This window comes from Mirounga angustirostris, unplaced genomic scaffold (assembly GCF_029215605.1).
Source record: "Mirounga angustirostris isolate CCGP_5_RB_7025 unplaced genomic scaffold, mMirAng1.0.hap1 SCAF_9, whole genome shotgun sequence".
NCBI classification, from domain to species: domain Eukaryota; kingdom Metazoa; phylum Chordata; class Mammalia; order Carnivora; family Phocidae; genus Mirounga; species Mirounga angustirostris.
In genome coordinates this window covers 143,252,355-143,264,914 of record NW_026991717.1, presented here as the reverse complement: position 1 = coordinate 143,264,914, position 12,560 = coordinate 143,252,355, and the positions used below count along the sequence as shown (strand labels likewise).

Below are 12,560 nucleotides of genomic sequence, written 5' to 3'. Positions count from 1 at the left end.
AGCACCTGGGGCCACACCCACCTTCCAGTTGCTTCTGCACGCGCCTCAGTTCTTTCAGGATGGAGCTGATCTCCTGGAAGCGGGCGGGAGGGGGCAGATGGAGCAGGGCCGCCAAGGGGGTCACACCCCACTCCCTGCAGCCCGGCGGCTGGGCGCAGGCCGGCCCTCACCTTGTTGGATGTCTTCAGGATGGGCACCTCGTTCTCCGAGTTGATTCTGGCTTCCACCTCCTCCCAGGCACGCCCTGTGTTCTGAAAGAGGATCCTGCCGCCAAGGGGGGAGGCAGAGGACAGTGATGATGGAGCCCAGACACAGGCAAGCCCAGACCCCCCTGCCTGGGCCCAAGGGGAAACACTGGCCCAGCACCGGAACGGGGCTGGCTGGAGCCAGAGTCCTGGCCTCTGGGCTGACGTGCGGAGGGCTGGTCTGGAGGCTGGGGTCATCCTGGGGCTCTGGTTCCCGGGAGCCGGGCATGCGTGTGTGCATGGGCACCCCCTGGGTGGTGTCCCCCCCCCCCCACCGCTGCAGGTCCTCGCTGATGGGTGTATGTTCGTGTCTGTGTCTGAGGGGAGTCTGGGGGGCGGCTCCCACTGGCCCACAGAGCTTGCGGGGCTCTACGCACTTCATCTTCTCGGCGAGGTGCTCCGTGTTCTCCCGGATGGCGTGGGACAGCTGGGACACGGGGTTCAGCATCAGGTTGTCAAAGATCACCTGTGAGGACCAGTGTCAGCACGACGCCCGGGAGCCCTCCGGAAGGCCCTGCTCCCCAGGCACACCCCAGCGCCCGGCCGGGAGGGCCCCATGCACGCAGCCAGGCCAGCTCTCTAAGGGGCGGGGGGGGTGCCTGCCTCCTCGCGGCTCCGAGGCCGCATCTTGCTGGCGAGGGGGTCCTCACAGCGGTCGTTCATGTTCTGGTCCAAGTCTCGAGAGCTCAGGGAGCCAGGGGGCACCTTCTGGAAGTTGAGGCTGGCCTCGGGGATGCGCTGCACCAGCTGCGGACAAGGGCAGGTGGTGAGAGCCCTCCAGGGCGGGGGCATCGCCAGCAGGGGCAGACACCATGCCTCCGCCCCGACAACAGCAGGGCGACGGAGCGGACCCCGAGCCCAGTCCGCTGGGGGCCCCGGGACGCCCCAGCCCCCAAGGAAGGCGGATCCCAGCCCCCGTGCTTCAGGGCGGCCTTGTCGGGAGCCGAGCACGGGCCGCACAGCCTTGGCGAGGGCTCGTGGCTCAGACCGCCCGGGCACGCAGCTGTGCGGGGCGGGGCCGACGCGGCCAGGACCAAGGGACCAGGCCAGACCTCAGCAGGGTGGTGGCGGGGCGTACCTCCTCACGGGCGGAGATGGTTGAAGCAGGGGTGCTGGGCACGTTGCTGAGGGAGGGGCTGCGGGCGGGCCCCGGCGAGCCCAGCGAGTCGCCGTCCCCAGCCACGTCGTGGATCTCCCGGGCCAGGATGGCCACATCCTTCACTAGTGTCTGGCTCAGCCTGCACCCAGAGGAGAGAAGGCGGGTCCTGGCGGGTCCTCCTGGGCGGGGCGCCAGCGCTGGGGAGGTCGGGGGGTCGGCAGCCTGAGGGAAGCCTCCCCGGGCCGCCCTCCCCTCTCAGGTGGAGGCAGGAGCCCTTCCCGAGAGACAAGTGCAGGGTGAGGGGCAGGGGCTGAGGGCATGCAGCCTCCAGCCTGGCCCAAACTGCCCAACCAGCCACTGGCAGTGCCAGACAGACAGGGCCCCAAAGAAGGCTCGAGTGTCCGATGCCCCAAGAAGGGTGGCAGAGGTGGGGATGGGGCTGGGCAGGAAGGGCGGGCGGAGGCACCCCCATGCTCCAGAGCAGGCCACAGCTTCCCCTCTGGCCACCCAGGCCCTACTCTGCAGGCAGGGACATTGAGGCAGGGAAGGGGTCACAGACAAGGATCAGAGGCAAGCAACGGGTGAGACAGGCAGGCGGAGACCAGGAACCTCCCCGCAGGGGAGGGAGGGAGGCCACGGGAGGCCAGGCTCCCAGGCCCAGCCCGTGCCCACTCACACCCCACACAGGTTAGGCATGCTTCCCCACCAGGCTCTCAGGCCACCCGGAAAAGGACAGGGGCCAGCAGGGACCAGGAGCACCTTCTACCCCTTAGTGCCCACGAAGTCCCCAGGCTGAGCGCTGTCCTCGAAGCACATCAGGTCCCCCAACCAGCCTGTCCTGTGGACTAGAGCCCTCGGCCCAGGCTGGGGGTACAGGAGTCCCCTGTCACTGTCCACACCGCTCCCTTCCCTCGAGGACGCATGAGCAACACCCTCAAGGTTCCTCGGCACATCACTGCTGCAGTCGCCCAAGTGACGGGGCCTCCAAGGCCCACCAAGGCCCAGCGGCCACCCTCAGCTGTCCCAGCATGCTCGGGACGCCAACCCAGCCGGCCCTCAGGGCCTATCCTCTCCCATCGCCACCTGCAGCCCTGCCTGGCATGGCCACCCGAGCTCAGCCCCACCCAGAAATGCTGAGCACAGCTGGAGAAAACCATCCCGGCCGGCCCCTACCTCCCCAGCAAGGCTGACCTGGGCCCCCTCAAGATGGCGGCCCCCCAACTGGGTCCCACCTTCCCTACATCCAGAAAATACAGAAAGACGGCCCTCAAAGTCATGGATGCCAAACGGACGTGTGGCCCTGCCTTAGCACCAGCCCCCACGTCCTCTCTCCAGCCCCCGGCACATCGGGATGCCCAAGCCTGCCCATTCTGGGGCAGAGGCCCAGAAACCCACAGGGGCCCCTCCATCCCCCCTCCTCGCCTCTCTCACCCAGCAGCCTCCTTCCAGAACCCTCACTCTGCCTCCTCAGCAGTCCGCCCCCTCGTCAGCCCTGTGCACCGCCCCCCGCATCCTGGGAGCTCCGTCCCCGGCCCTCTTCATGCCCTACAGGTCCTCTCCACTCAACCTCCAGCTGCCATGGCCTCTGTTGCCATCTCTGTGTCTCCACCCCCACGGACCATTCTCCCAGGAACCACCTGCCTCTGGGTCACCTTTCTAGGAGGCTCACGGGCTCAAGCTCAGCATCCTCAGCACCAAACACTCACCACTCACCCATCCCCAGACTCCTCCTGCCCCTGCACGAGCCCCACAGAACCCAAGCACTGTAGCCCTGACCACTGCTCAGTGCAAGACCACTCCCCAGTCTCCACCACCTCTGCACCAGCCTCCCTGCTCCTGGCCTGGAAGTGACCCAGGAAATAACCACATGACAGTTCATCTTTAACAAAAATAGTACAGTTCTTCCTCATACCAGAGCGCCCACACCCTCCTGGACAGATCTGCATTCATCCACCCGCCCACCCATCCATCCATCACCCACCCAGTATCCACCCACCTATCCACCCAGCCACCCGATATCCATCTCATCCATGTACCCACCCACCCATCCACTCTTCCACCCACCTACCCAGTCACCCATCCATCCCTCCACCCATCCATCCATCACCCACCCAATATCCACCTACCTACCCACCCAGCCACCTGATACCCATATCTCATCCATCCATCCATCCACCCACCCACCCACCCACACACCCAGCCATCCATCCACCTACCCATCCACTCCTCCATCCACCCACCCAGCCATTCTTCCATCCTTCCATCCACCGAGCCATCCTTCCACCCACCCATCCACCCCTCCATCCAGCCAGCCAGCCACCCACCCATCCACCCAGCCATCCTTCCAGCCCTCCATCCACCTACCCACCCATCCATCACCTACCCAATGTCCACCCATCTACCCACTCAGCCACCTGATATCCATCTCATCCACCCACCCATCCACCCCTCCATCCACCCACCCGCCCACCCCAGCCACCCCTCCATGACCAGCCCTTGCTGAGCTCCTTCGGGAAGAGAGTCTCCAGCCCAGGCCCTGGCCTGGGGGTGCCCTTGGCCCCAAGGTGAGGGGCGCTCTGGCTCGAAGGCTCCCCCTGAGTTGGGCTCACCTGGCGATCTCAGCGATCTCTGCCGTCTGCACAATAAAGCCGTAGGGGTCAGGATCTTCTTCCTCATCATCTGTGTCCCGGGGGATGGGGGCCCGGGAGCGAGTCCGGCTGGAGCTGCCAGCCCGCGGGGTCTGCGTGGCTGTTGAGGCATGGGAGTGTGTGTGTGGGGGGGAGCCGTGGTGGGAGCCGTACTCCTCCTCGGATGTGGACGTGCAATCCGAGCCCTGCTGCCGGCGACGCGTGCCTTGGGTGCACGAGTTGTTTCCAGAAGCAAGAACAGAACAAAGCAGCGCTCAGCACCCTGTGGCAGCCCCGGGTCCTTCCAGACGAGCGCCCAGCGCTGCAGGACAAGCCGCTGCAGCTGCGCCCCCCCCACGCCCAGAGGCCTAGCAGCTGAAGCGCCAACAGGTACAGAGCTCCACGGCTGTGAGGCCACCACCAGCCCAGAGGCACGAGGAAGGACGGGCAGGGATGGGCAGGATCAGGGAAGGACAAGGACTGATGGGCAGGGATGAGCAGGGTCAGGGAACGATGGGGAGGGATGGGCAGAGTCAGGGAAGCATGGGCAGGGATAGGCAAGGTCAGGGAAGGACAGGGATGGATGGGCACGGATGGTGAGGGACGGGGAGGGACGGGCAGGGACGGGGAGGGACACACAAGGACGGGGAAGGACAGGCAGGGTTGCGGAAGGATGGGGAGGGACGGGCAGGGACGGGGACAGAAGGCGAGGGACAGGGAGGGACAGGCAGGGTCAGGGAGGGACGGAGAGGGACGGGGAAGAACAGGCAGGGTTGGGGAAGGATGGGGAGGGACAGGCAGGGATGGGGACAGAAGGCGAGGGACAGGGAGGGACAGGCAGGGTCGGGGAGGGATGGGGATGGATGGGCAGGAACGGGCAGGGACAGGGACGGATGGGGACAGACAGGCAGGGTCAGGGAAAGACAGGCAGGGTTGGGGAAGGATGGACAGGGATGGGCAGGGTCAGATAGGGACAGGCAGGGTCACGGACGGGCAGGGACGGGGATGGACGGGCAGGGACAGGAATGGATGGGGACGGACGGGCAGGGTCAGGGAAAGACGGGCAGGGTCGGGGAGGGACGGGCAGGGTCAGGGAGGGAGGGGCAGGGTCAGGGAAGGACAAGCAGAGATGGGCAGGGTCGGAGAGGGACGGGCAGGGATGGGTTGGACAGGCAGGGTCAGGGAGGGACGGGCAGGGATGGGGAGGGATGGGCAGGGATGGGTTGGACGGGCAGGGTCGGGGAGGGACGGGCAGCCTGGCATTTCCACGGGCCTGAGACTAGTCACCCCGTGGGCAGAGGCCACGTCCTGTGGGGGGGTCTGTACCCATCAGATGGGAACCGCCAGGACTGGTGGCAGGGAATGGAACCCACGGATACCCCAAAGCAGGGTAGGCCTCCCCACGTGGATCAGCCGCAGGCCTGGGGGGGACCCCAGAGGGTGGCTGGGCTCGGCCCTCACAGCCCCCTCCCTGGCCTGCCTGGTCTGGGACCCACTCCTCGGCCGCCCTGCTCTGAGGCCCCAGGCAGTAGCACACACGCACGCCGCCAAAAGGAAGGGAGGGGCAGCGGGCTGGCACCCAGCCGTGGTCCCCAGCCCTCCACCCCTCTGTCCCGCGCCGTCCCTTCCTCCGGCAAGCCAGCCCCGGCACTCCTCGCGCGGCCGGAAGGCAGGGAGGGGCCGCGTCTGCAACCTCAGCGGGGCACGCCCGGCACCCTCCAGCCACCCGGGCAGGAGCCAAGCACCAGCGACCACAGCACCATCCCTCTGCACCCCGCCGGGGCTGCGTGGGAGACTGACAAGGCCTCCCCCAGCACCCAGCCCCCCAGGGGACAGCGCCAGGGCAGAGTGGGCAGCCCCAGCCTGCTGTCCACAGCCACACAGGCCCCCACCCGCAAGGCAGCAGGAGCCCCTCCCTCCGGGCTCGCTGGAGGATGCAGACCCGCGCACGCTCAAGGAACCCGAGAGTGTGTGTGCAGACGGGCCTGCCCGGGAACGGGGGCTCCTCTAGGGCCAGAGTCGGGGGCCCCACGGCCGTGCGTGGGGCTGACCCAGAACACTGCGGACCCACCGCCCTGGCTGACGCGGCACTCACTGGGTGAGGAGTATCGGGCACTGCCCGGGCGGGCCCTGCTAAAGGGCTGGCGGGGGGCCGTGGTGGTATTGGCAGCCTTCCTGGCAGCGGCGGCCCGAGCCTCGGCCACAACGGGTTTACGGCCAGAGCAGTACAAGTCGATGCTGCGGCCAGAGAAGCCGGCGCGGGCGGGGGCCGCCTCGGAGTCGCTGGGCCCGGTGAAGGAGCCTGCCCGCTTTCGGGGCATGGCCAGGATGTCCAGGCGCGACAGCTTCTTGGCCTGCTCGGGGGCTGGCCGCCCCGCCGGCTCGGGGTTGGCCGGGGGCCCCCGTTCGCCATCGGCAGCCTCCGTGTCCGAGGCATCCCCCAGCCGGGCCCGCCTCAGCCGGGAGGCCCGTGTGGGCCGAGGGGTGGACAGGCTGTTGGAGCGGGTCAGCACCTGCTGCACCTTCTGGGCGGAGCCACGGCCCTGCTCTTCCCGTGGAGCCGGGGATGGCGCTGCAGGTGCCGGTTTCCGGCGAGGCCCTGGCCGCCCCGCCCCAGGGGCCACAGGGGTCTCGTGGTCAGAGATGACCGTGTCTGCGCCAGGCGGGTGGGCCAGGCCGGAGCCTCGCTCTTCGTCAGGCCAGTCCGCGGATGCCCGGGCCCCGGTGCCACACCGCACGGCCAGGCGCCTCCCCAGCTCTGCACGGCCCACGTCCATGGGGCCCGGAGTGCGACGATGCTTGTCCGAGAGCCGCTCGCGGGCGCTGTTCGAGGAGACGCTCCCCGGGTCCTGTGCTGCTGGTGGGCACAGTGGCTTCTCCTTCTGCGGCCCCGCGGGCTGGGGACTGGTTGGGCTGGGCCCGTTCTTACCACTGACCAGGCTGACTGTGCTCCCCGTGTCCACGTCAGAGTCCCCGGACAGGGAGTCGTCTGGCGGCCCGGGGGTGCTGCCCATCGGGCCCTCTGCCTCCTCCGTGGACTTGGAGAACAGCCGGGCCTCCAGGGCTGCCAGGGCTGTCTCTGTCTCCTTCAGGATCAGGTGGGTGTCCTGGGGGTGCAGGTCCATGCGTGAGGCCCGGGCGGCAGCCAGGTCCTGCAGGAGGGGGTGGCTGGAGATGCGTGGAAGCTGGCCGGGCGCTGGGGGGCCACCAGCCGGCTCCTTGCTGAAGCTATCCTGTCGCACCAAGGCCGGGGCAGGGCTCTCGGGCTCTGGGGACCGCTCTGTCCGCAGCTGGATAACCATCCTCCCGCTGGAGCTGACGGAGACGCCGTCCCTCGCCACCCGCCCTGGGCCGTCCACCTCCCCTGCAGCCACCGATGGCTTCCTGGGGAAGGCTGTCTCCGCGTTCTGGTCCCCAATGAAGAAAGAGGCGGGGGCTGGCTCTCCAGGGGCCCTTGGCGAGCGCCGGCCCTTCGTCCATGCTGGTCCCTCCTGGGGGCTCCTGCGTCTCTCCTCCTGCGGGCCCCCACCCAGCTCGGAGCCCCGCCCACCATCAGACCCACTGGCATCACTGAGGCTGTCAGGCTCCAAGTCCTCCTGGCCCAAGAGGCAGCCGGCCTGCTCACTGCCCGGCTCCGGAGGCCCAGGGCCGCTCCTCTTGGTGGCCTCGAGGCCCCCAGGGCTGTCTGCGCGGTCGCTGGGCAGCTGTGGGAGTCGCCGTCGCTGGCGCACAGGCAGGGTCCCCTCCAGCTCCCCCGCTCTGTGCCCAGGGCTCTCCCCTGCAGAGACAAGGGCGGCCTGGTTGCAGCAGCCGCCGGGTCTGCAGGCCCTCGATGCGCGCCGGAAGCCTGACCCTCCTCCGGACTTGGCTGGCACGCACTCACGCCCGCGTGTCCAGTGGAAAGCCTGGGCCCACCCCCTCCCTGTGGCTGAGCCTGAACCACTCACCTGCCAGGCCTGGGTCTGAGTAGCTGTCGGCCAGGCTGGCCCAGCGGGACACCCATTTCTGACCCCCAGGGGAGCCCGGCACCGGGAGGCCCTGCGGAGCAAAGGACAAGCGTGTCTCTGCAGCAGGGAGCGGGAGGAACCCCATGGAGACCCTCACCCGTGGGGACAGCTCACCCTAACCCCTGGCCCCAAACACGCCATCTCTGGACCTGTAGCATAGCCCCCTCCCCCTCACCCAAGAAACAGCCAGGAAACCCCCCGCTGCACTCCTGAGCTTACAGAACCCCAACATTAACTACCTAACCTGAGCCCGGGTCGGGGGCCTAGAGGCCAGCAGCGGTGGCTCGGCCCAGCCCTGCCTGTGGGCATACACCCAGGGGCCCCACTTGACTTGGGACCCGTCCTCGAGCCCTCCATACAGGGCCCCAGCCCACAGGTGGGCACGCCCCTCAGGGAAGGTTCAACCCAGCCTTGTATGAGGCACCCAGCGCAAGCGAGACCATAACCTTCGAGCTCATTCAGGACCCGATGATGGGGTCCCAGCACTCCCCAGGCCAGCGTGCCTCCCACTTACCTGGAGCTCCCCTTGGGGGGCTATGCCCACCGACCGGGAGGCAAACTCCTGCAGGAGCGCCATTCGCTGGGCGACCCCGTCACTGGCCTCGTCTCTGTCCCCTCTGATGACTGGACGGAAGGTGACCGAGGATACCCTGGAGAGCTCAGGAGACTCAAGTACCCCAAAGACCTGGAAGGAGGGATGGCCAGGCCCTCGGGTCAGAGCCACGCCAACCGCGGCCAGGCCCCCAGCCCCCTGCCCTGCAGACCTGGTCGATCATCTGGCGCGCCTCCTCCACCTCTGGGTCCTGCCCCTCTGTCTCGATGGTGTAGGTCCCCGCATCGCTCAGGCTGTCGTCCTCATCCTGTTTGCGAGCCTTGCTCAGCTGGGGGTCGGCAGGGGGCGGTGGTGGGGTCGCAGGGGCCACGGGGCTGGCCCCACGGGGTGTCTCGGGGGCCGGTGACGCTGGGGATGCCTTGTCAGGGCCGGGCCGGGTGGCCGGGGAGCCCTCCCGCGGGCACTGGGCCATGAAGTCCTGGGCCAGACGGGAGCGGCGCCCCACGCTGCCAAAGGGTCGCACAGAGCCCCGGGAGGCGGGCGAGGGGCCCCCCAGGCGCTCCTCTGTCCTCTCCCGCTTGAGTGAGCTGGCCCGCTGCGGCCCCGAGCTGCCGCCTGCCCCCCGCGCCGAAGCAGGGACGCCTGAGCGGTCTCTGTCCGCCGGCCCGGGGCCTCGGCGCTTGTCGGCCTTGGGGTCCCCCGGAGGGGTGTGCGTGAAGGACTGGGAGCGCTTCTTGCGGGGCGTGTCCTGGTCGAAGAACTCGATGACAAAGGCCTGCTGGCTATGCAGCAGCTCCTGGGGGTCCCGCTTCATCTGTCTGTGCAGCCGCGCCTGCGTCCCGCTGCCCTCTGCAGGGACCCCGGCCGTCGCCACCGCTGCCTTGGCCGCGGGGTCCTCCGAGTCGCTCTGCGTGCCGTCCTCATGCTTGTGGCCTGGGGGTGGGGGACCCCAATGCATCAGGCCAAGGGAAAGGACGCAGCGACCTGGGGGGAGGGGAGCCTCTTCACCCCCTGCCCCAGCGGCGCCACGAGGCTGGGGACGTGGCACCCTCAGCGCACGGGCCCCGGCACACGCGGCCGAGATGAGCACCGGGAACACGCCCAACTGGCCCAACTGGGGAGGCAGGTCTCTGGCAATCAGTCGAGCTGCTGAGGGCGCCCCACCCGGAGGCGCAGGCGCTGTGGTGAGCTCACGGCCCGCCCGGCACTCACCCTTCAGGGTGCGGGTGTGGACGGGCAGGTCGCTCTTGGTGCTGTGGCGGTCATCCCCAGGGCCCGCCCGGCACAGCAGGCTCGGGTCGCTCTGCGCCAGCCAGTCGGCCACCTTGGTCTCGGCAGACACGGCCTCCACAGGTGTGGCCTCCTTGTCTGGGGGCCGTCTCTGGCGCAGCGAGAACTTGGTGACGTGGTCCTTGATCTTCACCTTGCCGGGGCTGCAGTTGTCGAACTCGATGGTGAAGGAGGCGTGGCTCTGCACCATGGGGGCCGTGGCGGGAGCCTCGTGGGCCGGCGCCGCAGGGGGCCGCGGCGGTGGCGGCGGCGGCGGGGCCTCCTTCGTGGGGATCTCAAAGTAACTGGGCTCCCGCCTGAACGAGCAGCCCTGAGGCTCCGCCGCCGCCCGGAAGCCAATCGTCCCTGGGAGCTCCCCGTCCGGCTGGGCCGGCTCCTTGGGCCGCTCTGGGTGGGAGGGGGGAGAAAACGTGTCCTCGGGGGCTGCAGGGTGCCGACCTCGGCCCACCCAGCTCTGCCAGCACAGTCAGCTGTCTCCCTGGAACCGGCATTTCCAGCCCGGGGCCTCTGGGACCCACCTGCGTAGGGCTCCTCCTGGCGCCGGTCCTCGGGGGGGCTGCCGCTGTCGTCCTCCCCCCACCAGGAGGGCTGCCCATACAGGGGTGTGCGGTAGGCCGCCGTCTCTGCACGAGGAGAGGGAGTTCGACCCTGGGTCACTGGGGCCCAGCACAGACGAGGAGGGGAGACCCAGGGCTGGGAAGGCGCTGGCTCCCGGAGGGGTCCTGGTGTCACGTCCCACCTCAGCCCGGGACCCTGCCCGAAGTGCTCCAACTTCACCACTCTAGGCCCATTTCCACATCGACGGTGGGTGGCGCTCGCTGCCCCCAACCCGCCCAGGCCTCCCTGTGCAGGAGGCTCTCCGGGGGCAGCACGGTCCTCAGCGCCCCCACCCTGGGGCAGGCAACCCCTCCAGCCCTGGCTGAGCCCTCTGCCCCTGGAGCCTGCCTGCCACGAGGGCAGCAGGACAGGGGTCCACGGCCAGGGCAGGTCTCTCTCCAAGGTCTGCAAGTGGCTCGGGCCACAGAGGGGCGACCCTGACGGCCGGGCCCCACCACAGGCTGACCGGACCACACGGGGAGCAGGGGGGCAGCGCGCACGGGTGGGCATGTCTCGGGCTGTGCAGCTGTGGGGCGCCCGGGTGCCTAGCCCACAGGAGGGCAGGTCTGCGCTGTGAGCCCAGAGGCTGAGAGGCAGGGCGAGGGCCGTGCTGGGAGGGGAGCGCGACCCAGAGCAGGCAGATCAAGGGGAGCCGCGGGGGAGGCCGGGGGGCAGGCCTGTGTGCACACCCCTCCTGGGCCCCACTGCAAACTGCCCTTACCTGCCCCTGGCCTCCGGTCCCCCCTCTCCGGCCTGGGACCCAAGGACTCGCAGTAAGGGGTGTGCTGGGGCAGCGCTTCGCCCTTCCTGGGGGCCGGGCCCTTGACGCTCACCTGCAGCTGGCTGGTATACTTCTCGTGCTGCGGGCAGGGGGGCCGGGGGTGAGGGCGGGGTCGGCCCCAGGAGGACACCCAGGGCAGCCCGCTCCCTCTTGGTCCGGAGAGGGCCAGGACTGGCCCCGCACACCATGAGGCCTCCCTCACAACACCCACGGAGGAGACATCCTGAGGCTTGAGGCTGGGGGTCCTCGCCCAAGCCTGGGGGGGCGGTTCTCAGGACCACACAGCTTCCAGGAAGGAGCCGGGGTTTGCTTGGGGCAGGCAGCAGTCATCAGAGGTCACACGCAACCCCCCCGCCTCAGGACCCACCAGAGAAGGGTGGGACAGGCCCTGGGCCACGGGAGGCGGGGAACAGTGGTCTATCCGAGCACACCATGGGCGTGCACGCTTGTGTGCATGCACCCATGTACGGATGCGTGTGAGTGTGTTCGTGCGTGCAGGGGCCCCACCTGGCTGAGCTCTGCAGCTGTCAGACCCAGGCTCACACTGCCCGTGTGACTCTGGGCAGGCTGCCCACACCCCGCTTGAAAGACGGCGCTAAGGCTAGTCGCCCCAAGGGGCTCCCGGGTGAAGCTCTGGGCAGGGTCCCCCGAGTCGATGCTCCATGACTCCCACACAAACGAGCAAGGGGACAGGAGACGTCCCACCCACCGTGGCCCCTGACCCAGGTCCCTCCTGCCCGTTCCCAGCTACCCCCTGTGATAGCCTGATTAGGGTCCTCCTTGGCACCCCAAATGCCTCTGGGCCTCCCCTCCCACAGCTGGGTACAGCAGCCTCCCCCTTCAGCCACCACCTGCAGCTGCATCCGCCTGGGGAAACGACGATCTTCCCCACCTGCCAGACCGGGCCGGCCTGCAGGCCAGGCCAGGCCAGGCGCCACAGCCAGGCTAAGGGAGCCAGGAGGTGTGGGAGTGCTGGGCAGGAGGAGGGGTGCAGGGACGGTGGGGCCGCCTGGCCGCGTGCTGGCACTGACCCTGAGCGCCTCCTCGGGGACCCGGTGCTGCACGCGCTCCAGCACGTACATGTTGGAATGTGGCCGCAAGTTAAGGCGAACCCCGAGCAGAAGAGCCAGGATGGCCTTTGGGCAAGGGCACAGGGCCACATGGAACAGGCATTCTCCAGAGCGAGAGGAGCAGACAGCTTCTGGGCAAGTCAGACTGACAGCCATGGAGGCTGGGCCGCCCCCACACCCACCTGTGCACCAGGCCCGTGTCCACGCTGCTCCAGATCACGGCACACACATGCCCTTTAACCCCTCAGCCGAAGCGCGGGCAGGGCGGGCAGGTGATGTGCCCAGGAGCCT

General features: G+C 68.8%; 1 protein-coding gene across 9 annotated transcripts in view; it reads right to left on the bottom strand.

Moving 5' to 3' along the window:
* Nucleotides 1-12,560, bottom strand: part of CEP170B (centrosomal protein 170B) — a 35,578-nt gene that overhangs the window by 9,474 nt on the left and 13,544 nt on the right. For 7 of the 9 annotated variants that reach the window (XR_010405346.1, XM_064571686.1, XM_064571685.1 and 4 more), the window contains 14 exons: nucleotides 12,231-12,289; nucleotides 11,140-11,278; nucleotides 10,340-10,444; nucleotides 9,744-10,208; nucleotides 8,743-9,464; nucleotides 8,493-8,663; nucleotides 7,919-8,009; nucleotides 6,067-7,749; nucleotides 3,954-4,197; nucleotides 1,324-1,483; nucleotides 849-992; nucleotides 623-711; nucleotides 171-264; nucleotides 22-73 (listed from right to left, as the gene is read on the bottom strand). Coding sequence is in view for 8 of the 9 variants with exons in the window: in XM_064571686.1 (XP_064427756.1) it covers nucleotides 22-73; nucleotides 171-264; nucleotides 623-711; nucleotides 849-992; nucleotides 1,324-1,483; nucleotides 3,954-4,197; nucleotides 6,067-7,749; nucleotides 7,919-8,009; nucleotides 8,493-8,663; nucleotides 8,743-9,464; nucleotides 9,744-10,208; nucleotides 10,340-10,444; nucleotides 11,140-11,278; nucleotides 12,231-12,289 (4,218 nt within the window). In the remaining variant the exon portion in view is untranslated. The remainder of the gene's footprint in view (nucleotides 1-21; nucleotides 74-170; nucleotides 265-622; nucleotides 712-848; nucleotides 993-1,323; nucleotides 1,484-3,953; nucleotides 4,198-6,066; nucleotides 7,750-7,918; nucleotides 8,010-8,492; nucleotides 8,664-8,742; nucleotides 9,465-9,743; nucleotides 10,209-10,339; nucleotides 10,445-11,139; nucleotides 11,279-12,230; nucleotides 12,290-12,560) is intronic. The other 2 variants (XM_064571687.1, XM_045901639.3) reach the window with 1 other exon arrangement.